The sequence below is a fragment of the Sinohyriopsis cumingii genome, chromosome 7 (assembly GCF_028554795.1).
Source record: "Sinohyriopsis cumingii isolate HCF-2022 chromosome 7, ASM2855479v2, whole genome shotgun sequence".
Classification (NCBI taxonomy): domain Eukaryota; kingdom Metazoa; phylum Mollusca; class Bivalvia; order Unionida; family Unionidae; genus Sinohyriopsis; species Sinohyriopsis cumingii.
In genome coordinates this window covers 23,098,609-23,124,858 of record NC_142967.1, presented here as the reverse complement: position 1 = coordinate 23,124,858, position 26,250 = coordinate 23,098,609, and the positions used below count along the sequence as shown (strand labels likewise).

Sequence of the window (26,250 nt, the reverse complement as noted above, 5' to 3'; positions counted from 1 at the left end):
TAATTTAGTCTTGAGTTGTAAAAAATTATATGAAGTGTAATTTTGAAAATTGAAAATATGTTAATTTAAAAATAAACTGAAAACAAAATTTATGATTTACAGTAATAATGTTCACACCATTTAACTCAGTGTTTGAATGATAAGTATTTGTGTTATTCATTTGATGTACTTCATTGTCAGCTTTTGTAAGCATATTTGGTAGAGTATATGGACAATCTACACATTCTATTATAGAACACATGAACTTGACAATGTACACATTCTATTATAGAACACATGAACTTGACAATCTACACATTCTATTATAGAACACATGAACTTGACAATCTACACATTCTATTATAGAACACATGAACTTGACAATCTACACATTCTATTATAGAACACATGAACTTGACAATGTACACATTCTATTATAGAACACATGAACTTGACAATCTACACATTCTATTATAGAACACATGAACTTGACAATCTACACATTCTATTATAGAACACATGAACTTGACAATCCACACATTCTATTATAGAACACATGAACTTGACAATCTTCACATTCTATTATAGAACACATGAACTTGACCCATTTACTCCATTTAATTACAGAACACATGAACTTGACCCATTTACTCCATTTAATTATAGAACACATGAACTTGACCCATTTACTCCATTTAATTATAGAACACATGAACTTGACCCATTTACTCCATTTAGCAGGGGTCTGTGTTTTTTTGTCAACATTGTTGATGTTATGTGATAAACAGCATTAACATTGTGCTGCCTTCAGAGGAATAAATTCAAAATTATGTATTAATAAGATAAAATATTTTGTGTAGAATCTGTAGATGATGTTCATAAAAGATATTAGGCCACATTTTAAATGATGTTCATTTAAGATTTTAGTTTAGGCCACTTTTTAAATGATGTTCTTAAAGATTTTAGTTTATGTCACTTTTTAAATGATGTTCATAAAGATTTTAGTTTAGGTCACTTTTTAAATGATGTTATTAAAGATTTTAGTTTAGGTCACTTTTTAAAAGATGTTCTTAAAGATTTTAGCTTAGGACACTTTTCAAATGATGTTCTTAAAGATTTTAGTTAGGCCACTTTTCTAAATGATGTTATTAAAGATTTTAGTTTAGGTCACTTTTTAAATCATTTTCTTAAAGAGTTTAGTTTAGGTCACTTTTTAAATGATGTTCTTAAAGATTTTAATTTAGGCCACTTTTTAAATGATGTTCATAAAGATTTTAGTTTAAGTCACATTTTAACCCTTTACCTCATGCAAGCGCCTTTGCACACCTCTACTCCATTTGCATGGAAGCACCTTTTGATGTCTCTACTCCATTTGCATGGAAACACCTTTTGACGTCTGCTGTAAACATCAGCCATTTTAAGCTGGTTTTCATAGCGCCAGCTCGGGGAAAACCCGCTATTAAATACTACATTCATTTCTGTGAATGACAATTACATCAGATCACGTGGTCACTGTTTATGCTCTGTTTGATATCTGCTATGTAGAGTAACTGGTTCGTAATCTCCACTCTGCAAAATGGAGGTCGCAGATTTCATTCAGTACTTATGAAGTTTTCACGATTAGAATCACAACTATGAAAACTTCAATAACTTAGGTAAAGGCTCTGATATTGATGTAGGCAGCAATTAGTTTTTATAAATTATCAAATTCAGATGACTTAGTGATGTAGACACGGACAAAAAACTTGTAAATTTTGAGTATGAGAAATGGCAGCTACGGTTGGTCACACGGTCTCACTGACTTGTTTGTGAATGAGTTCTCTCAAGATTTTAAAGCACATAAAAAATTCTTCTGTGAAAAATAATTACACAGCTATAACAATCAGACTTTACTCTTAAATTTTTCCACACATAATAGATGTGTACCAAAAACGTAAAATGGTTAAAATTGCTGTTAAAGGTAACATACACTACATTGCTTAACAGTTAACAGGCAGGCCTATGCATATGGAGTTGAATAGATAACAGGTGTTCTATTTATAGCGCGCTGCACTTTGTAACTGTGCTCTGAGAGGTAAAGGGTTAAATGATGTTCATAAAGTATTTAGTTTAGGTCACTTTTTAAATGATGTTTATAAAGATTTTAGTTTAAGTCACTTTTTAAATCATTTTCTTAAAGATTTTAGTTTAGGTCACATTTTAAATAATGTTCATAAAGATTTTAGTTTAGGTCACTTTTTAAATGATGTTCTTAAAGATTTTAGTTTATGTCACTTTTTAAATGATGTATCTTAAAGATTTTAGTTTAGGTCACATTTTAAATGATGTTCTTAAAGATTTTAGTTTAGGTCACATTTTAAATGATGTTCATAAAGATTTTAGTTTAGGTCACTTTTTAAATGATGTTCTTAAAGATTTTAGTTTATGTCACTTTTTAAATGATGTATCTTAAAGATTTTAGTTTAGGTCACATTTTAAATGATGTTCTTAAAGATTTTAGTTTAGGTCACATTTTAAATGATGTTCTTAAAGAGTTTAGTTTAGGTCACACTTTAAATGATGTTCATAAAGATTTTAGTTTAGGTCACATTTTAAATGATATTCTTAAAGATTTTAGTTTAGGTCACATTTTAAATGATGTTCATAAAGATTTTAGTTTATGTCACTTTTTAAATGATGTTCATAAAGTATTTAGTTTAGGTCACATTTTAAATGATGTTCATAAAGATTTTAGTTTATGTCACATTTTAAATGATGTTCATAAAGTATTTAGTTTAGGTTACATTTTAAATGATGTTCATAAAGATTTTAGTTTATGTCACATTTTAAATGATGTTCATAAAGTATTTAGTTTAGGACACATTTTAAATGATGTTCTTAAAGAGTTTAGTTTAGGTCACATTTTAAATGATGTTCATAAAGTATTTAGTTTAGGACACATTTTAAATGATGTTCTTAAAGATTTTAGTTTAGGTCACATTTTAAATGATGTTCTTAAAGAGTTTAGTTTAGGTCACATTTTAAATGATGTTCATAAAGATTTTAGTTTAGGTCACATTTTAAATGATATTCTTAAAGATTTTAGTTTAGGTCACATTTTAAATGATGTTCATAAAGATTTTAGTTTATGTCACTTTTTAAATGATGTTCATAAAGTATTTAGTTTAGGTCACATTTTAAATGATGTTCATAAAGATTTTAGTTTATGTCACATTTTAAATGATGTTCATAAAGTATTTAGTTTAGGTTACATTTTAAATGATGTTCATAAAGATTTTAGTTTATGTCACATTTTAAATGATGTTCATAAAGTATTTAGTTTAGGACACATTTTAAATGATGTTCTTAAAGAGTTTAGTTTAGGTCACATTTTAAATGATGTTCATAAAGTATTTAGTTTAGGACACATTTTAAATGATGTTCTTAAAGATTTTAGTTTAGGTCACATTTTAAATCATGTTCTTAAAGAGTTTAGTTTAGGTCACATTTTAAATGATGTTCATAAAGTATTTAGTTTAGGTCACATTTTAAATTATGTTCATTTAAGATTTTAGTTTAGGTCACATTTTAAATGATGTTCTTAAAGAGTTTAGTTTAGGTCACACTTTAAATGATGTTCATAAAGATTTTAGTTTAGGTCACATTTTAAATGATGTTCTTAAAGATTTTAGTTTAGGTCACATTTTAAATGATGTTCATAAAGATTTTAGTTTATGTCACTTTTTAAATGATGTTCATAAAGTATTTAGTTTAGGTTACATTTTAAATGATGTTCATAAAGATTTTAGTTTATGTCACATTTTAAATGATGTTCTTAAAGAGTTTAGTTTAGGTCACATTTTAAATGATGTTCATAAAGTATTTAGTTTAGGACACATTTTAAATGATGTTCTTAAAGATTTTAGTTTAGGTCACATTTTAAATGATGTTCTTAAAGAGTTTAGTTTAGGTTACATTTTAAATGATGTTCACAAAGATTTTAGTTTATGTCACTTTTTAAATGATGTTCATAAAGTATTTAGTTTAGGTCACATTTTAAATGATGTTCTTAAAGATTTTAGTTTAGGTCACTTTTTAAATGATGTTCTTCAAGAGTTTAGTTTAGGTCACTTTTCTAAATGGTGTTATTAAAGATTTTAGGTAAATTTAAATGGTGTTCAGAAAGGTTTTAGGTAAGATTTTAAGATGAAAGGTTTTCCATAAGAAAAATCAACTTAGATCAAAATATCTTAAAAATGCCAAACGTTCAAAGGTGTTTTTGTAAGTAAAGAGATCAGATACCATATCTATATATGTATGGGTGTAGGAATAATTATAAGTCAAAACAAAATATGTTTTTAGCTGAATATTTTAAATATTTTAAAAACACAATAACAACAACTACAAGAATAATAATAATAATAATTATAATAATAATAATAGTAATCATAATACTAAATAGGACACTTTTTTCACAAATTACTTTTCAAAAATAAAAGCAATGTTTTTCATCCTATCAGATGTAGCAACTCCAATGGAATACAGCAGGTGGTCAGTTCAACTTGCTCTCATGTATTCAGCAAGGACATGTGGGGAAAGCCACTAGACTTGTACTTGGAAGCCCGTGTTGACCACAGGATGGACAGAATGCAGGAAGTCAACATGACACCAGTCGCCAACCTCTGGGAAAATGGCACAAAAATACTGTCTTGGCACCTTCTTCCAATTCAGGTTCATTATATGCTGGATTGAAATCTGTCATTGTTTAAAAAAAAAGTTGTGAGATAATTTTTGTGAATACAGGAGATAAGAAACAAAAATAATGGTAGAGATTTTAGATGTAGAGTAAAGATTAAGCTTTGGTAGCATCAACATGACTGCAAAACAAAGATGAAGGCAGAAAAGAGTAATATCCTTGAAATACAAGCCATACTGTTTTTAATAAACTGCACTCCTTTGAAATTCCAAAGACCTTCTCAGTAGGAACATCTTCATGGGATGCATCAAGGTTAATGCAAGAAAAAAGAGCTCCTAGCTGTCCAGTGTTAAGTGGATATTAAAAAAGAAAATGACCTTAGTCAAGTTACATGAGAAAAAGTCAAAACTTTGGACCTATGGGATAAAGCAATAAATATTAGTTGCATTCCATTCTGTTCAGTAACTGTACAGCTCTGTCATATTAATGTTTTAATTAATCTTTGTGATGGCCATAGTAGGAGAAAAACTAAAATAATTTGCTTGTTCCACATACACCGCATCAAAACATTGTATCGTTTACCTCATGCAAAGGTATCGTCTCAAGCATCTTACGTTTTTCATCCAGATATAGGCACTGTTCAGGACAAATATGTCTTTGGATTTTGAAGCAGAAACTATGCTTTCCAATTTCACCTAGTACTTTATCTTTTCCAGATTTCTGTGGAGGATCAAGACACCAGAAGCATCTGTTTTACAGCTGGCACCAATTACATCAGTTCATTTGATGGAAGGTACATATTTTTTGTCTTTACTTAAGTTTGTCATGCTTTTAATCTTTAGTCTTTACATAGGTGTGTCAGACTTTTGATCTTTAGTCCTTACACAAGTGTGACAGACTATTAATCTCTAGTATTTACACAGATGTGTCAAGCTTTTAATCTTTAGTCTTTACACAGGTGTCTGAAACTTTTAATTTGTAGTATTTATGCAGGTCTGTCAGACTTTTTATCTTTAGTCATTACACAGGTCTGTCAGACTTTTAATCTTTAGTCTTTACACAGATGTGTCAGACGTTTAATCTCTATTATTTACACATGTGTGTCAGACTTATGATCTTTAGTCTTCACACAGGTGTGTCAGGCTTTTATGCTTTGTCTTTACACATGTGTGTCAGACTTTTAATCTTTAGTCTTTCCACAGGTCTGTCAGACTTTTAATCTTTAGTCTTTACACAGGTCTGTCAGACTTTTAATCTTTACTCTTTACACAGGTGTGTCAGACTTTTAATCTCTAGTATTTACACATGTGTGTCAGACTTATGATCTTTGGTCTTCACACAGGTGTGTCAGGCTTTTATTCTTTGTCTTTACACATGTGTGTCAGACTTTTAATCTTCAGTCTTTACACAGGTGTGTTAGGCTTTTAGTCATTCAATAAATGGGTTGATTTTATTGCTAAATACCCATACTGCTTGTGACAGAAGAATGTTACATGAGTTACATAAGTTATAATACTCATATCAGCAAATCAGACTTACTGATTAAACGAGTCTTCTTATCTTACCCATATTTACATATCAGACTTCTTGATTAAATGCAGCATTTATGTTACATGTATATACATGCCTGCACTGTCACATGTTATGTGCATTCATGAGTGTTTCTTGATAAATCTACAACTTGAGATTCTTCATGTTTTCCATTTATTGATTGATTAGGCAGAACAATAAACTGATACTTGATCATCTCACCCCTGTTGTGTATGTTCAAGTTTCTGGCTCTGCCAGTGTGGGTATGTGAGTAAGTTTCCAGTAGCTTCATGTGGGTTGGTGGTTCTTAAAAGTTTCCCAAGTTATCCCTCTACCAGTTACATTGCCCACCATGTATAACTTGGCATTAAACCAATAAAAACAACAACCACAAGCACTATTGTTTTTTATCTATAGTTAATGACAATATATTTGCTTTGTAGAGAAAGAAGAAAATGATGGTGTTAATCTGATTGTTACAGATAATTTTTGTGTCTTAAGAGAGATGGAACATGCCTATCATGGAGATGGTTCAATTAACAACCTAAAAACCATGACCATAATTGTTCATATACTGTACAGCCTGACTTACAGGACACTTTTGAAAAGAAACATACTCATAAAAGCAACTTTCAAAAACCTCACTCATCTAATATGGACAGATAGCACTTATTTATGTCTCCAGACACTCATTCCCATTGCATATAAAGGGTTTTGCACCATATAATGAGTGAAATGAAAACTACTTGCTGTAACTTTTTTACTGTGCATATCCCAGGTCTACTTAGATCTTTTTTTTATATAATTGTGTAACTTTGTTCTGTTTATACTGTGACATGATCAAGCATAATGAGTGCATCTTTAGGACTACACAGTAAAGTCCAGTGCATCTTTAGGACTACACAGTAAAGTCCAGTGCATCTTTAGGACTACACAGTAAAGTCCAGAGCCGATTTCAGTTTGCAAACTTAAGAAGAAAAGTCTTACCATTTATAGTATGACTATCCAAGTAAAATTGATACTGAACTATAAATAGATCATATCTGTCCTTTATAGTATGACTATCCACATATAATTGATACCCAACTACATATAGATCATACCTGTCCTTGATAGTATACCTGTCCACATATAATTGATACCCAACTACATATAGATTATACCTGTGCATTATAGTATGACTATCCATGTATAATTGATACCCATCTACAAATAGATTATACCTGTCCTTGATAGTATAACTATCCACATATAATTAATGCTCATCTACAAATAGATTATACCTGTCCTCTATAGTATAACTGTCCATGTGTAATTGATACCTAACTACATATAGATTATACCTGTGCATTGTAGTATGACTATCCATGTATAATTGATACCCATCTACAAATAGATCATACCTGTCCTTTATAGTATAAATATCCATGTATAATTGATACCCATCTACAAATAGAATATACCTGTCCTTTATAGTATAAATATCCATGTATAATTGATACTCAACAACAAATAGATAATACCAATCCTTAATAGTATAAATATTCATGTATAATTGATACTCAACTACAAATAGATTATACCTGTCCTTTATAGTATAAATATCCATGTATAATTGATACTCAACTACAAATAGATTATACCTGTCCTTTATAGTATAACTATCCATGTATAATTGATACTCAACTACAAATAGATTATACCTGTCCTTTATAGTATAACTATCCATGTATAATTGATACTCAACTACAAATAGATCATACTTGTCCTTTATAGTATAAATATCCATGTATAATTAATACTCAACTACAAAAAGATTTTACTTGTCCTTTATAGTATAAATATCCATGTATAATTGATACCCATCTACAAATAGATCATACCTGTCCTGTATAGTATAAATATTCATGTATAATTGATACTCAACTACAAATAGATCATACCTGTCCTTTATAGTATAAATATCCATGTATAATTGATACCAAACTACAAATAGATTATACCTCTCCTTTATAGTATAAATATCCATGTATAATTGATACTCAACTACATATAGATTATATCTGTCCTTTATCGTTTAAATATTCATGTATAATTGATACTCAACTACAAATAGATCATACCTGTCCTTTATAGTATAACTATCCATGTATAATTAATACTCAACTACAAATAGATTATACCTGTCCTTTATAGTATAAATATCCATGTATAATTAATACTCAACTACAAATAGATTATACCTGTCCTTTATAGTATAAATATCCATGTATAATTAATACTCAACTACAAATAGATCATACCTGTCCTTTATAGTATAAATATTCATGTATAATTGATACTCAACTACATATAGATTATACCTGTCCTTTATAGTATAAATATCCATGTATAATTGATACTCAACTACATATAGATTATACCTGTCCTTTATCGTATAAATATTCATGTATAATTGATACTCAACTACAAATAGATTATACCTGTCCTTTATAGTATAAATATCCATGTATAATTAATACTCAACTACAAATAGATTATACCTGTCCTTTATAGTATAAATATCCATGTATAATTGATACTCAACTACATATAGATTATACCTGTCCTTTATAGTATAAATATCCATGTATAATTAATACTCAACTACAAATAGATTATACCTGTCCTTTATAGTATAAATATCCATGTATAATTAATACTCAACTACAAATAGATTATACCTGTCCTTTATAGTATAAATATCCATGTATAATTGATACTCAACTACAAATAGATTATACCTGTCCTTTATAGTATAAATATCCATGTATAATTGATACTCAACTACATATAGATTATACCTGTCCTTTATAGTATAAATATCCATGTATAATTAATACTCAACTACATATAGATTATACCTGTCCTTTATCGTATAAATATTCATGTATAATTGATACTCAACTACAAATAGATCATACCTGTCCTTTATAGTATAACTATCCATGTATAATTAATACTCAACTACAAATAGATTATACCTGTCCTTTATAGTATAAATATCCATGTATAATTAATACTCAACTACAAATAGATTATACCTGTCCTTTATAGTATAAATATCCATGTATAATTAATACTCAACTACAAATAGATTATACCTGTCCTTTATAGTATAAATATCCATGTATAATTAATACTCAACTACAAATAGATTATACCTGTCCTTTATAGTATAAATATCCATGTATAATTAATACTCAACTACAAATAGATTATACCTGTCCTTTATAGTATAAATATCCATGTATAATTAATACTCAACTACAAATAGATTATACCTGTCCTTTATAGTATAAATATCCATGTATAATTAATACTCAACTACATATAGATTATACCTGTCCTTTATAGTATAAATATCCATGTATAATTGATACTCAACTACATATAGATTATACCTGTCCTTTATCATATAAATATCCATGTATAATTGATACTCAACTACAAATAGATTATACCTGTCCTTTATAGTATAAATATCCATGTATAATTGATACTCAACTACATATAGATTATACCTGTCCTTTATAGTATAAATATCCATGTATAATTAATACTCAACTACAAATAGATTATACCTGTCCTTTATAGTATAAATATCCATGTATAATTGATACTCAACTACAAATAGATTATACCTGTCCTTTATAGTATAAATACCCATGTATAATTGATACTCAACTACAAATAGATTATACCTGTCCTTTATAGTATAAATATCCATGTATAATTGATACTCAACTACATATAGATTATACCTGTCCTTTATAGTATAAATATCCATGTATAATTAATACTCAACTACATATAGATTATACCTGTCCTTTATCGTATAAATATTCATGTATAATTGATACTCAACTACAAATAGATCATACCTGTCCTTTATAGTATAACTATCCATGTATAATTAATACTCAACTACAAATAGATTATACCTGTCCTTTATAGTATAAATATCCATGTATAATTAATACTCAACTACAAATAGATTATACCTGTCCTTTATAGTATAAATATCCATGTATAATTGATACTCAACTACAAATAGATTATACCTGTCCTTTATAGTATAAATATCCATGTATAATTGATACTCAGCTACAAATAGATTATACCTGTCCTTTATAGTATAAATATCCATGTATAATTGATACTCAACTACATATAGATTATACCTGTCCTTTATAGTATAAATATCCATGTATAATTAATACTCAACTACATATAGATTATACCTGTCCTTTATCGTATAAATATTCATGTATAATTGATACTCAACTACAAATAGATCATACCTGTCCTTTATAGTATAACTATCCATGTATAATTAATACTCAACTACAAATAGATCATACCTGTCCTTTATAGTATAAATATCCATGTATAATTAATACTCAACTACAAATAGATTATACCTGTCCTTTATAGTATAAATATCCATGTATAATTAATACTCAACTACAAATAGATTATACCTGTCCTTTATTGTATAAATATCCATGTATAATTGATACTCAACTACATATAGATTATACCTGTCCTTTATAGTATAAATATCCATGTATAATTAATACTCAACTACAAATAGATTATACCTGTCCTTTATAGTATAAATATCCGTGTATAATTAATACTCAACTACAAATAGATTATACCTGTCCTTTATAGTATAAATATCCATGTATAATTAATACTCAACTACAAATAGATTATACCTGTCCTTTATAGTATAAATATCCATGTATAATTAATACTCAACTACAAATAGATTATACCTGTCCTTTATGGTATAAATATCCATGTATAATTGATACTCAACCACAAATAGATTATACCTGTCCTTTATAGTATAAATATCCATGTATAATTGATACTCAACTACATATAGATTATACCTGTCCTTTATAGTATAAATATCCATGTATAATTGATACTCAACTACAAATAGATTATACCTGTCCTTTAACGTATAAATATTCATGTATAATTGATACTCAACTACAAATAGATCATACCTGTCCTTTATAGTATAACTATCCATGTATAATTAATACTCAACTACAAATAGATCATACCTGTCCTTTATAGTATAAATATCCATGTATAATTAATACTCAACTACAAATAGATCATACCTGTCCTTTATAGTATAAATATCCATGTATAATTAATACTCAACTACAAATAGATTATACCTGTCCTTTATAGTATAAATATCCATGTATAATTGATACTCAACTACAAATAGATTATACCTGTCCTTTATAGTATAAATATCCATGTATAGTTGATACTCAACTACATATAGATTATACCTGTCCTTTATAGTATAAATATCCATGTATAATTAATACTCAACTACAAATAGATTATACCTGTCCTTTATAGTATAAATATCCATGTATAATTGATACTCAACTACAAATAGATTATACCTGTCCTTTATAGTATAAATATCCATGTATAATTGATACTCAACTACATATAGATATACCTGTCCTTTATAGTATAAATATCCATGTATAATTAATACTCAACTACAAATAGATTATACCTGTCCTTTATAGTATAAATATCCATGTATAATTAATACTCAACTACAAATAGATTATACCTGTCCTTTATAGTATAAATATCCATGTATAATTAATACTCAACTACAAATAGATTATACCTGTCCTTTATAGTATAAATATCCATGTATAATTAATACTCAACTACAAATAGATTATACCTGTCCTTTATAGTATAAATATCCATGTATAATTAATACTCAACTACAAATAGATTATAGCTGTCCTTTATAGTATAAATATCCATGTATAATTGATACTCAACTACAAATAGATTATAGCTGTCCTTTATAGTATAAATATCCATGTATAATTGATACTCAACTACAAATAGATTATACCTGTCCTTTATAGTATAAATATCCATGTATAATTAATACTCAACTACATATAGATTATACCTGTCCTTTATCGTATAAATATTCATGTATAATTAATACTCAACTACAAATAGATCATACCTGTCCTTTATAGTATAACTATCCATGTATAATTAATACTCAACTACAAATAGATCATACCTGTCCTTTATAGTATAACTATCCATGTATAATTAATACTCAACTACAAATAGATCATACCTGTCCTTTATAGTATAAATATCCATGTATAATTAATACTCAACTACAAATAGATTATACCTGTCCTTTATAGTATAAATATCCATGTATAATTAATACTCAACTACAAATAGATTATACCTGTCCTTTATAGTATTAACCAGCATATTGGCGTTCACACTGTTAGCTAAAAATCATAAATAGAATGAACAAGGATAGAAAATGGTGTGCCACCAGTTCTTCATGAACTACAATATCTGAATGAGTTTCTAAAAGTTTGTACTGGATAAAGACCACAGATTCATGACAGCACATACACTGAGTAAAGTCGTTGATGAGTGATTTTTCCATATGACACAGTTGTTCAGATCACTTCAGATTTATGTGAAAGAATGCCTCCTTGGCAGATCTAGGGCAAGTAGTGCTTTGCTGAAGATTTTGCAAGGTCTCATTCTTATTTTTACTTTATCATTTTCTTTCACAGGACTGTTTTGCAATTATTAAAATTGTATAAGCATTATACTTCATTATTTACCTAGAGACAGATGCTATAACCACATCATTTTATGTTCATAGCACTTATATACACCAAGATTGTTGTTGTTGTAGGGTCTAACACAATTTCAGCACAACATAGGCTATACATGGTGGCCAGTATAAATGGTGGAGGAAGAACCTGGGAAAACCTCGAAAAGAACACCGACCCATGAAAAGCTACTGGCAAGCTTTCTCACATACCTAAATTGGCCGAATCCTAGACTCAAACCCATGTAAACAGAGGTGAGATGGCAATGATCCAAAACAGTGAGTGCTTTAGACCACTTGGCCACTCAGGCTCCCTACATCAAGGTAACAAGTTACAAAATATAAAACAATGTAATAACTTTAGTCATCACATAATTTCAAGCTGAGCAGTAAGTGTTGATTTTCCCAATGTGGATTATGTTAATGGTAATCACTCATAAAATGTATTTCCAAGAAAATCACCAAATCATTTAAAAATGTATTTAAATGTTTTGGTGTTTACATAGCAGAAGGTCCAATAAAATCACAAAATCACACAAAAATGTATTTGCTGGTGTACATCTTGTTGCTGCTCTTTTGTGAATGTCTATCTACATTACAGGTCATTACATACAAAATGTGTCTAGTCACTAACTATACATCAGATAATAGATGAGTGAATATTATACAATTCTTTAGATTTGCAGTTTAAGTATGACAGACTCCAATCAAATACAGAAATGAAAAGTGCATGTCTGTGAGTGGTATTTTTCATTCTAACACAGTTATTGAGATACACTGGTTTTCCAATACAGAAAAGCCTAGGTGGATGATCTAGGACAGAGAATCACCAGAGGTTTCCCATCATACATTTTTCTTTGACCTTATTATTTTGTTTGTATGATTAATATTGGGATTATTAAAATTATATATTAAGTGTATCTCATTTTCATTATTTAATAAGAGATAGATGTTACAACCATGTCATTTCAGGACCATGATCTCAGTGTTTTTAGCACCTGCAATCTCACATAAATGACATCATAATGTAAAGATCACATCTTACATATAAAGTTACCTCATCATTGATATCATAATGTAATGATCACGTCATATATATAAAGTGATCTCATCAATGACATAATGTAAAGATCACATTAACATAAAGATCACATTATATAAAGCAATCTAATATCAATGATATAATGTTAAAATCACATCACATCATATAAAGCAATTTCTTATCAGTGACATCATAATGTAAAGATCACATCATACATATAAAGTTACCTCATCATTGACATCATAATGTAATGATCTCGTCATATATATAAAGTGATCTCATCAGTGACATATTGTAAAGATCACATTATATAAAGCAATTTCATATCAATGACATCATAATGTTAAAATCACATCACCATCACATCATATAAACAAATCTCACAGCTATGGCGTCATACTAAGATCACACCATATAAAGCAATCTCATATCATTGACATCATAATGTAAAGATCACACCATATAAACCAATCTCATATCAGTGACATCATAATGTAATGATCACGTCATATGTATAAAGTGATCTCATCAATGACATAATGTAAAGATCACAGCAAATAATGCAAAGATCACAGCATATAAAGCAATCTCATATCAGTGACATCATAATGTAAAGGTCACACCATATGAAGCAATCTCATATCAGTGACATCATAATGTAAAGATCACACCATATCAAGCAATCTCATATCAGTGACATCATAATGTAAAGATTTCATCATACATATAAAGTGATCTCATCAATGACATCATAATAATATAAAGATCACAGCATTTGAAGTTGCACAGTACATTTTACATAAAGCTGACATTGTTAAAATCAAATATAACAAAATAATTGTGGACCTCAGCTGCCAGTGAAGTATATTAAAATAGATAAGGTTCTAAATGTTTTGCAGGTGGGATTATGTTGGACATAAATAGGTATGGAAGTTTAGTTTTATTAAGCATCCCAGAGAGTTGATATTCTCTCTGATAAACTTTATTTAATCTTTTTAATCTATTTATACCATAAACTAATACAAATTACTTCCATATCCAGTTTTTCTTGTTTTTCAGACTGTTTGAAAATGTGTACAGAGGAGAGTTTACCCTCTACCATCACACTGACTTCCCATATGCTGTAAGTGGAAGATACATTACATGGCTGTATTTTGTATTTATTGTATACATATACTTCTACTCAAGCAAACAATTTGGACCCAGATAGTCTGCTATTACATTATACAATGACAGATCTGCTAGTAAATTATATGACAGAGCTGCCATACCTTATACAGTGTTAGATCTGCTAGCAAATTATACAATGACAGAATTGCTGGCAACTTATAAAATGATAGATCTGCTAGCAAATTGTACAATGACAGATTTGTTAGCAAATTATAAAATGACAGATCTGCTAGACAATTTTACAATGACAGATCTGCTGGTACATTATAAAATGACATATCTGCTAGTACATTATACAATAATAGATCTGCAGTATATTATACAATGACAAATCTCCTAGATGCACATTATACAATAATAGATCTGCAGTACATTATACAATAATAGATCTGCAGTAGATTATACAATGACAGATCTGCTAGATGTACATTATACAATAGTAGATCTGCAGTATATTATACAATGACAGATCTGCTAGATGTACATTATACAATGATAGATATGCAGTACATTATTCTGCCATTAAAAAATATTATGCCAACAGTGGCAGATTTAACTTTGTGCCATTATTGTGGCAGATTTGACTTTACACTATCATGCTGACAATGGCAGATTCAACATTATGCTATTATGCTGAGAATGGCAGATTTGTCTTTACACTACTATGATGATAAAGGCAGATTTGAATTTGCACTTCTGTGCTGACATTGGCAGGTTTGGCTTTTCCACTGTTTATTTTTGCTTTACACATTTTTATTTTCTTTGAGCTCAATACAAGTGTTAAAGTTCAGGAATATTTGATGGTATAATTTTACTTTGAGTCATTATCCGACTCAAATACAATCATTGATTATCGGGTAATTGTTCCAGTTTAATCATTGTTCTCAATTTATAACTAAATTATTTTTCTGAACTCACATAAATCTTTTTATTTCCTGGCTGACCACAAGAACCCTGTACCAGTCTGGTGATGAACTCATCATCTGAGATTTCACTAGAATTCCCTCATTGGAGACAATTACTTTATTCACCAGAATCCCCTCTTTGGAACCAATTATTATATTCAACAGAATCCTCTCACTGGAGACAATTACTATATCTTTAATGTGTCATTAATTTAGTTTTGATTGTTGCCTATAGTTTACACAAAAAATGTATGTGTTTTTTATAGGGCAATCATCTTGTGTTTTTTCCTTATTAAGGTACATGTAATATATCAGCCATGTGCTAATGGTCGTGGTTCCTGTGCTTGTGCTGCCATGGTGATGATTGGGGATGATGTCATCACAGTAGATTACTGTCACAGAATTCAAGACTCAAGAGTCCTTGACCCAGTCCTAGATGTCAGAATTCATCAAAATGGAGAGTTGACCCCAGGAACTAGAGTTTTTAGGAATGTTGATGGAAAAGTATTTCAGGTAAAGTAACTTGAAAAAATATTAGGCACAAACAAAATATGGAGATATTGTTTACTAGGTCATCTATTTTTTAAATATGTATTAAGTGAAAAGATGGATCTAAAAATGCTTCAAAGCAGTAGTACAGTTCAACTATAAATTAATACAGAAGCACAAAACAAACAGGACCTGAGCAATTTAAGATTTACCTGAGTGCAATCATGTAAGTAATGCCTGCATTACCTCATTAATTCTCCATTTTTGTCAGTGAAATTTTAGTTACAAAATCTCAATTATATTTTCAGAAATTACACTGAAATTTGGTGAAATGCCGTAATTTGGTGAACAAAGGATATTTGAGTGAATATCACTGAATTTTCACTGCAGTCTCACTGAAATTTCAGTCATGTTTTCACTAGGGTATGATTTTTGTAGAGCATAATTTAATAGGAAGCAAAAAACTTATTTCTCAGAGTAAACATTAGATCAAGTCAAAAATCTGCCTTACACCAAATTTTCTTAGTCCAAAGATTCATCTATGCTTGTAATTCTTTTGAGAAAGTTCAAAATTACACCTAACATTTCTGTTAAGAATCAGTCTAAGTCCAAAATCTGTCTTACAGTAGGAAAATGAACTGAACAATCAGAACTTTTCTGTCTAACAATGATCCTTTAGGAGGAAAAAGAGGAAAAGAGAAATAGAACACTTAACTATTAGACAGATTCAGTCTGTCACCTTAGCAGTATTCTCAGTCTGCCTAAATTCCCTCTGAAATTTTTTTTTTAGCAGAATACACCCTGAATTCACCTAAAATCAAGGTGGAATCTGCCTAAAAATTTTTGTATGAGACTAGTGTACTTTTTTCAGGAATAATACTAGTATACTTCAGACATAATACTTGCATACCGATACTTCATGCATCATACTAGAGTACTTCAAGCATAATACTAGTGCACTTCAGGCATAATATTAGCATACTTCATGCATAATACCAGTGTACTTCAGGCATAATACTAGTGTACTTAGGTGTAATACTAGCATACTTCAGGTGTAATACTAGTGTACTTCAGGCATAATACTAGCGTACTTCAGGCTTATTACTTGAGTACTTCATGTGTAATACTAGCATACTTCAGGCATAATACTAGAGTACTTCAGGCACAATATTAGTGAAAGTCAGGTGTAATGCCAGCATACTTCAGGTGTAATATTAGCATACTTCAGGCTTATTCCAGAGTACTTGAGGCATAATACTAGATTACTTCAGACATAATAATAGAGTACTTCAGGTATACTACTAGAATACTTAAGGCATAATACTTGAGTACTTAGGCTTATTACTAGAGTACTTCAGGCATAATACTGGCATACTTCAGACTTATTACCAGAGTACTTCAAGCATAATAGAGTACTTCAGGCTTATTGCTAGCATACTTCAGATATAATACTAGAGTACTTCAGGCATAATACTAGAGTAATTCAGACATAATACTAGAGTACTTCAGACATAAAGCTAGCATAATTTGGGCATAATACTAGTGTACTTCAGGCTTATTACTAGAGTTCTTCAGGCATAATACTAGAGTACTTCAGGCTTATTACTAGCATACTTCAGGCATAATACTCAAGTACTTCAGACATAATACTAGCACACTTCAGGTGCAATACTAGCATACTTTGGATGTAATAATAGCATACTTCAGGCTTATTACAGAGAACTTCAGGCATAATACTTTGGGTGTAATAATTGTGTACTTCAGGCTTATTACAGAGAACTTCTGGCATACTACTAGAGTACTTCAGGCATAAAATTAGCATCATTCAAACATAATACTAGCATACTTTAGTCAAAATACTAGAGTACTTCAGGCATAATACTTGAGCAGGCATAATACTAGCATACTTCAGGCATACCACTAGAGTCCTTCAGGTTTATTAGTAGAGTACTTCAGGCACAATATTAGCGTACTTCAGGCACAATATTAGCGTACTTCAGGTGGAATACTAGCATACTTCAGGCTTATTACAGAGTACTTAAGGCATAATACTAGATTACTTCAGGCATAATACTAGAGTACTTCAGGCATAATACTAGCATACTTCAGGCATAATGCTAGAGTACTTCAGGCATAATATGAGCATACTTCAGGCATAATACTAGAGTACTTCAAGCATAATACTAGCATACTTTGGCATAATACTAGTGTATTTCAGGTTTATTACTAGAGTATTTCAGGCATAATACTAGCATAATTCAGGCATAATATTAGTGTACTTCAGGCTTATTACTAGCATACTTCAGGCATAATACTAGCATACTTCAGGCTTATTGTTAGAGTACTTCAGGCATAATGCTAGAGTATTTCAGGCATTATACCAGCATACTTCAAGCATAATACTAGCATACTTCAGGTGTAATACTAGCGTACTTCAGGTTTATTACTAGAGTACTTCAGGCATAATACTAGCATACTTCAGGTGTAATACTAGTGTACTTCAGGCATAATACTAGTGTACTTCAGGCATAATACTAGAGTACTTCAGGCATAATATGAGCATACTTCAGGCATAATACTAGAGTACTTAATGCATAATACTAGTCTATTTCAGGTTTATTACTAGAGTATTTCAGGCTAAATACTAGCATAATTCAGGCATAATATTAGCGTACTTCAGGCTTATTACTAGCATACTTCAGGCATAATACTAGCGTACTTCAGGCTTATTGTTAGAGTACTTCAGGCATAATACTAGAGTATTTCAGGCATTATACTAGCATACTTCAAGCATAATACTAGCATACTTCAGGTGTAATACTAGCGTACTTCAGGTTTATTACTAGAGTACTTCAGGCATAATACTAGCATACTTCAGGCATAATACTACTGTACTTCAAGCATAATGCTAGCGTACTTCAGATGTAATACTAGCATACTTCAGGCATGATATTAGCATGCTTCTGTTATAATGCTAGCATACTTAAGGTTTAATACTAGCATACTTCAGGCTTATTACTAGAGTACTTAAGGCACAATATTAGTGTACTTCAGGCATAATACTAGCGTACTTCAGGTGTAATACTAGCATAATTCAGGCATAATATTAGCATGCTTCCATTATAATACTAGCGTACTTCAGGCATAATATTAGCATGCTTCAGGCATAATATTAGCATACTTCAGGTTTATTACTAGAGTACTTCAGGTGTAATACTAGAGTACTTCAGTTGTAATATTAGCATTCTTCAGGCATAATACTAATAAACCATACCAAAAGTACAGATGTAAATCATGCAGGTAAATCATACCAAAAGTATAAACATAAACTATACCATAGTGCTGGCATACACTATACTAAGAAACAGACATACACCATGTTAAAGTACAGGCATAAACCAGAGAGGTAAACCATACCCAAAGTACAGGCATAAATCACAGGGGCAAACCATGCCAAAAGTACAGGCATAAATCACAGTGGTAAACCATGCCAAACATACAGGCATTAAAATCACGGGGGTAAACCATGCCAAAAGTACAGGCATAAATCACGGGGTAAACCATCCCAAAAGTACAGGCATAAATCACAGGGGTAAACCATGCCAAAAGTACAGGCATAAACCACAGGGGTAAACCATGCCAAAAGTACAGGCATAAATCACGGGTAAACCATGCCAAAAGTACAGGCATAAATCACAGGGGTAAACCATGCCAAAGTACAGGCATAAATCACAGGTGTAAACCATCCTAAAAGTACAGGCATAAAGTACAGGCATAAATCACAGGTGTAAACCATGCCAAAAGTACAGGCATAAATCACAGGGGTAAACCATGCCAAATGTACAGGCATAAATCACAGGGCTAAACCATGCCAAAAGTACAGGCATAAATCACAGGTGTAAACTATGCCAAAAGTACAGGCATAAATCACAGGTGTAAACCATGCCAAAAGTACAGGCATAAATCACAGGGATAAACCATGCCAAAGTACAAGCATAAATCACAGGGGTAAACCACGCCAAAAGTACAGGCATAAATCACAGGGATAAACCATGCCAAAGTACAGGCATAAATCACAGGGGTAAACCATGCCAAAAGTACAGGCATAAATCACAGGGGTAAACCATGCCAAAGTACAGGCAGAAATCATACTAAAGTACAGGCTTATGCTACAGGCATAAAGCATACCAAAGTACCCAGCAGTAAACACAAAAAAAGATGAACAGTGTGATTGATTTAGAATAATCTCATAACACATAGCACAAATACATTTTTTGGCAACATAATAATTCAACAATGTTCCTTGTCTGCTGAAGAAAGTTATAATTTATCGCAATTCTGCACACTTCAAGTTGTATCAAAATTTTCTTCTTGAATAGCTCACATTTTTAGTGACATCACGGTTTAGATTGTTCATTGAAGGGTTTGGCAGTCCACATTTAACACACCAAGCTTTCCCATATTCTGAAATAAAGATACACAAGATAAGAAAATGCAGTTAATTCATTTCATGGAGAAAGTAGAAATATTAACTTTTACTTCATGTATTTGATTTCAATTTGCAGGGCATAGAGTCAAAATGTATGATTATTTTTTTGTTTAAATGGCACTTTAAACATGTACTTGGCTATCTCATGGCAAGAAAATGGGAGGATACACAGAAACTGCTGACCTGGTCAGGTACCAAACCCAGGACCCTTGGATTACAAGTCTGACATTATACCAACTGAGCTGCCATGGGTCCCTTTTCTAAACCAAGTCATTTATCTGTACATCAATTCTGACAAATTTTAAATAAAAAAGTTCTTTTCGTTTGGTGCTTTTTCAGCACACCAACATTTTCAAGGTTATATTGTGCTGAAAGAATAGAAATTGCCTTGGTCAAAGACATGTCACTGTAGCTGATCCAGGCTTATCCAGTAGTGTGAATCAAACCCCACCATTCTGGCCATGGTTCACCTTGAATTTGTGCTACTTGAAATTGTTTAAAAATTCAGTTTTTTATATCACTGATTATGCCAATTGTCTTTGTAAGTCATTATTAAATTGATTGATGCACATATGATGCAAAAATTTTGCATTATATATATATATATATAATGCAAAAGGCCTCATGGAAGATTGATCAGTTGACCAAATGAGCCTCTTTAAATAAAGTCATTATTATTATTATTATTATTATTATTATTATTATTATTATTATTGTTATTATTATTATTATATTTTTCACAAATGTTGCCAAATTTTATATAATTGCCCTTATTTATTCACATGTGGAATTTAGTGAATTAAAATAGTTTTTGTCATTCTTTAAGGCAGAGACCTCTCTATTATGCCACCTAATTTAGAAATGCAGCCTTTGAGCAAATAATTTACAAGAAAGAAAGAACCAATAATCATTTATGTGTTCTCTTTCATGATTTGATTTTGTACATGGATACTAGATATGAAAGAGTTTGATTTATTTGAGACCGATATAACACAAAGTTCTGAAAGACGCCTCATATTTTCTTTCAAAGTCCTATTTACACATCATCACAGCATGTGGAATTTCAAAGTTCAAAATACATCTCATCTGCCACACTGCAGGTTTCTAAGTACCAGTATACGCCTTAACTAGTGAATTGCATTTTGCTTAGTTCAAAATACACGTACACCTTTTCTTGCCCAGTATGCCAGCATTGTTTTTGGAATAAGCCTGTAATTTTCAAAAGTCTTAGACGAAAGACACACATATTTCCTTTTCAAATTATAATTCTCGTATGCCTGTAAAATTTGCTTTACACCTTTGTTAGAATACTTGTTTCATGAAAGACATTGCCAGATGGATGGATACAAGTGATGCACCGAGTTACTCAGCAGTTGTTACATGTGATACATTGCCAGATGGATGGATTCAAGTGATGCACTGAATTACTCAGAACAGTTGTTACATGTGATACATTGCCATATGGATGGATGCAAGTGATGCACTGAATTACTCAGAACAGTTGTTACATGTGATACATTGCCATATGGATGGATGCAAGTGATGCACTGAATTACTCAGAACAGTTGTTACATGTGATACATTGCCAGATGGATGGATTCAAGTGATGCACTGAGTTACTCGGCAGTTGTTACATGTGATACATTGCCAGATGGATGGATACAAGTGATGCACCGAGTTACTCAGCAGTTGTTACATGTGATACGTTGCCAGATTGATGGATGCAAGTGATGTACTGAATTACTCAGAACAGTTGTTACATGTGATACATTGCCAGATGGATGGAGGGGCCCCGAGTGGCCGAGTGGTCTAAAGTGCTCTTCATTACGGATCACTGCCATCTCACCTCTGTCTGTGGCGGTTCGAGTCTAGGATTCAGCCAATGTGGGTATGTGAGAAAGCTTGCCAGTAGCTTCTCGTGGGTCGGTGGTTCTTTCCGGCGTTTTCCCGGGTTCTTCCTCCACCATTAATACTGGCCGCCATGTATAGCCTATCGCGTGCTGAAAAATGGCGTTAAACCCCACAACAATAACAACAACACCACCAGATGGATGGATGCAAGTGATGCACTGAGTTACTCAGCAGTTGTTACATGTGATACATTGCCAGATTGATGGATACAAGTGATGCACCGAGTTACTCAGCAGTTGTTACATGTGATACGTTGCCAGATTGATGGATGCAAGTGATGTACTGAATTACTCAGAACAGTTGTTACATGTGATACATTGCCAGATTGATGGATGCAAGTGATGCACCGAGTTACTCTGCAGTTGTTACATGTGATACATTGCCAGATTGATGGATGCAAGTGATGCAATGAGTAACTCAGAGCAGTTAATAAGAAATTAATGGGAAGAAAAGGAGAGACATTTACAATAACATCCATATCTACTTACACTTGTAAAATATAGCCTAAATAGACCATAATTAATTCTTCTTCATATTGTCAATGTACCAGTTATAAAATTGGTTCCACTTTATACAAGTGAACAATTCTTATGCTCAGCTGAGCATTTTGTCAGGTTTGTTACATTTGTCACAAAATGAAAAATGGTTTTTAAGTTTAACTAAATTTCATGATAATTATATGAATATTTGTAAGCTGATGAAATTCAAACTTTCATCACTTCTTTATTTTAGGTGGTGTTACCACATGGAACATTGGTGACCATTATGGCTAGGAACACAGTGGTGGTCTGGATCAAGCCATCACCCTATGACTTGCAAAAAACAGAAGGTAATTGCAGTTTAAGAAAATTGTATAAAAATGATCTACATAAAATTGAAGATTCCACATATTTTACCTGCATGGATTAATTTATTTTAAAAGGCAAGCAAACTATAGGCTATGGAAATATTACCTGAGCAGGCACTGTGGTTTTATCTGTTTCATTAAACCATTACTGGATAATGATTCCTTTTGACAACAATCTCTTTACTGCATGACAACTTTTGACACATGGCTACATAAATACGATCCTTGTGCCATAACAATATGTCTGAAAGAATGAATCTAGAAAGTAAATGTGAAACAAATCATTACTTTGATTGCAGAATTAAAGCAACTGCACAGTTCAATCCACACCCAGCCATACTTAAAATCAGTGGCTTAAGCAAAAAGGTTTTAAAATTTCACATCTGAACATTCATAATCTTTTTCCAAAACTAGATTACTTCTTTTAGAAAATTTTTCGATAATGGCCATGTTCGTTTTCAAAGAAACTTTCTTACATGAACTCTTTCATGATGATGAACTTCCTAACCACTGTTTTCAAAGAAAAGACGGTGCCCCAAGTGGCCAAGTGGTCTAAAGTGCTCTCCATTATGGATCACTGCCATCTCACCTCAGTTTGTGTGGTTTTGAGTCTAAGATTTGGCCAATGTGGGTATGTGAGAAAGCTTGCCAGTAGGTTTTCATGGGTTGGTGGTTCTTTTCGAGATTTTCCCAGGTTCTTCCTCCACCATTAATACTGACCACCATGTATAGCCTATCGTGTGCTGAAAAATGGCGTTAAACCCCACAACAACAACAACAACAACAAAGAAAAGACCGACTTGTCCAAAAGGGTGGTGGGCTTCTCATTTACCATACATTAAGGATGGTATTTCCTTCAAACGTTGATGCGATCTTGAGGAAATTGGTATGGAAATAATCTGGCTAGAAATGAGACATAATGTCCAAAAACCATTTGTATTGGGCTGTGTATATAGACCATCAAACACTGAAAATGCTTGGCATAATACAATTCCAAACAAGCTTGAAACTTTGTATATAGAAAACAAATAAGTCTGTTTAGTAGGTGACTTCAGTTACAGTTTGCTTTATGATACAAATCAAAGCTGCATTAAAACCATAAATTTCCTGAATTATCATCAGCTAGTTCATGTACCCACTAGGATAACAGAGGTATCTGAAACACTAATTGATTACATTTATACTAACAATGCTGACAGTATCATAGAATTTGTAGTTCCCCACTGTTCCATAAGTGATCATTATTTTATATGCTGTACAAGAAAATTAAGTCACAAAAGTAAAACCTATCATTACAAATATATCAAGTATCAAATAATGAAAAGATTCAATTCACAAATATTCCTTAAAGAACTAAACGTTATCCCTTAGTCAGTAATTGAATGTCTCGATGACCCATCAGATACTCTTGACATCTGGACAGATATGTTTACTGACACCCTGAGCACTCATGCTCCTTTTAATTTCAAGAGAGTCAAGCAAGAAAATCAACCCAACTGGATTACAGGTGATACACTGAATGCTATTAAGACAAGGAATGGATTTCATAAATTAAAAGATACTAGCAATTATAGACTATGGAGAAACAGAGTCATGTCATTGATTCAAAAGACAAAGAAAAACTTATTATTCCAATGAAATAACAGAATCTATTACAAAAAAGAATCCTAGAAAAGTCTGGAATACCTTTATGGGCAAATCTGTCAATAACCTGCCATTTACATGTATTAGTGATGCAAATGGTGATATTAAGCAAGAACCTCTAATGCCCTCCTCTCTGCCTTTTGTAGTATCCCTCCCTTTTTCCAGATCTCTAAAAAGCCTACTAAAAACCATCCTAGGTAATATTAATCTCATCTGTTATTGTTTTATTTAAAACAGAATACTTTTATGAGTGGAAGCTACTTTGTTCTTTACTTTTTAACCAACATCCTAAATATTGTGACGAGTGTGTTCTTTGATTGAAATAAAAACAACAGTATGCCATTTTTGTTACATTTGAAAAATTGCCCCTTTGATAAAAAGAATGTTTCCCTCTTGCATACCCCTCTGAAATTTGGTTTTCTTAAAATTTTATTTTTATTTCACTTGAGTGTTCAGTTTTAAATAAGTCAGCTTTTAGAGTTTCTTTTTATTGCCCATAAAAATGACTATTAAAACTTGAAATACAAATATTTTTTTTCCAGCAAGTTTTTTATTTATCTTTAATAACAGCTTATTTTTGTAAATTATCAAGTCAAGGAAATATATGATTAATTAGTTTCTAAATATATTCTCTGACACACAAATATTAAAACCACATACTTCCAAAGAAACTAAAGAAATTAAGTAAAGAAGCATCTTTCCTTTGATATTCTTTGCACCTGCTAGAATATTATTTATTAAACTATTAAGCTCATTATAGTAAACTGTTAGGATCATTCTAGTAAACAATTAGGATCATTTTAGTAAACTGTTAGGATCATTCTATTAAACTGTTGGGATCATCCTAGTAAACAATTAGGATC

The 26,250-nt window shown here is 31.1% G+C and overlaps 1 protein-coding gene across 1 annotated transcript in view; it reads left to right on the top strand.

The window, feature by feature from the left end:
• Positions 1 to 26,250, top strand: part of LOC149794876 (uncharacterized) — an 82,639-nt gene that overhangs the window by 14,320 nt on the left and 42,069 nt on the right. Inside the window, exons 7-11 of the mRNA XM_089963726.1 lie at positions 4,479 to 4,689; positions 5,371 to 5,447; positions 14,992 to 15,055; positions 16,305 to 16,520; positions 23,629 to 23,725. Of these exons, the coding sequence (XP_089819852.1) occupies positions 4,479 to 4,689; positions 5,371 to 5,447; positions 14,992 to 15,055; positions 16,305 to 16,520; positions 23,629 to 23,725 (665 nt within the window). The remainder of the gene's footprint in view (positions 1 to 4,478; positions 4,690 to 5,370; positions 5,448 to 14,991; positions 15,056 to 16,304; positions 16,521 to 23,628; positions 23,726 to 26,250) is intronic.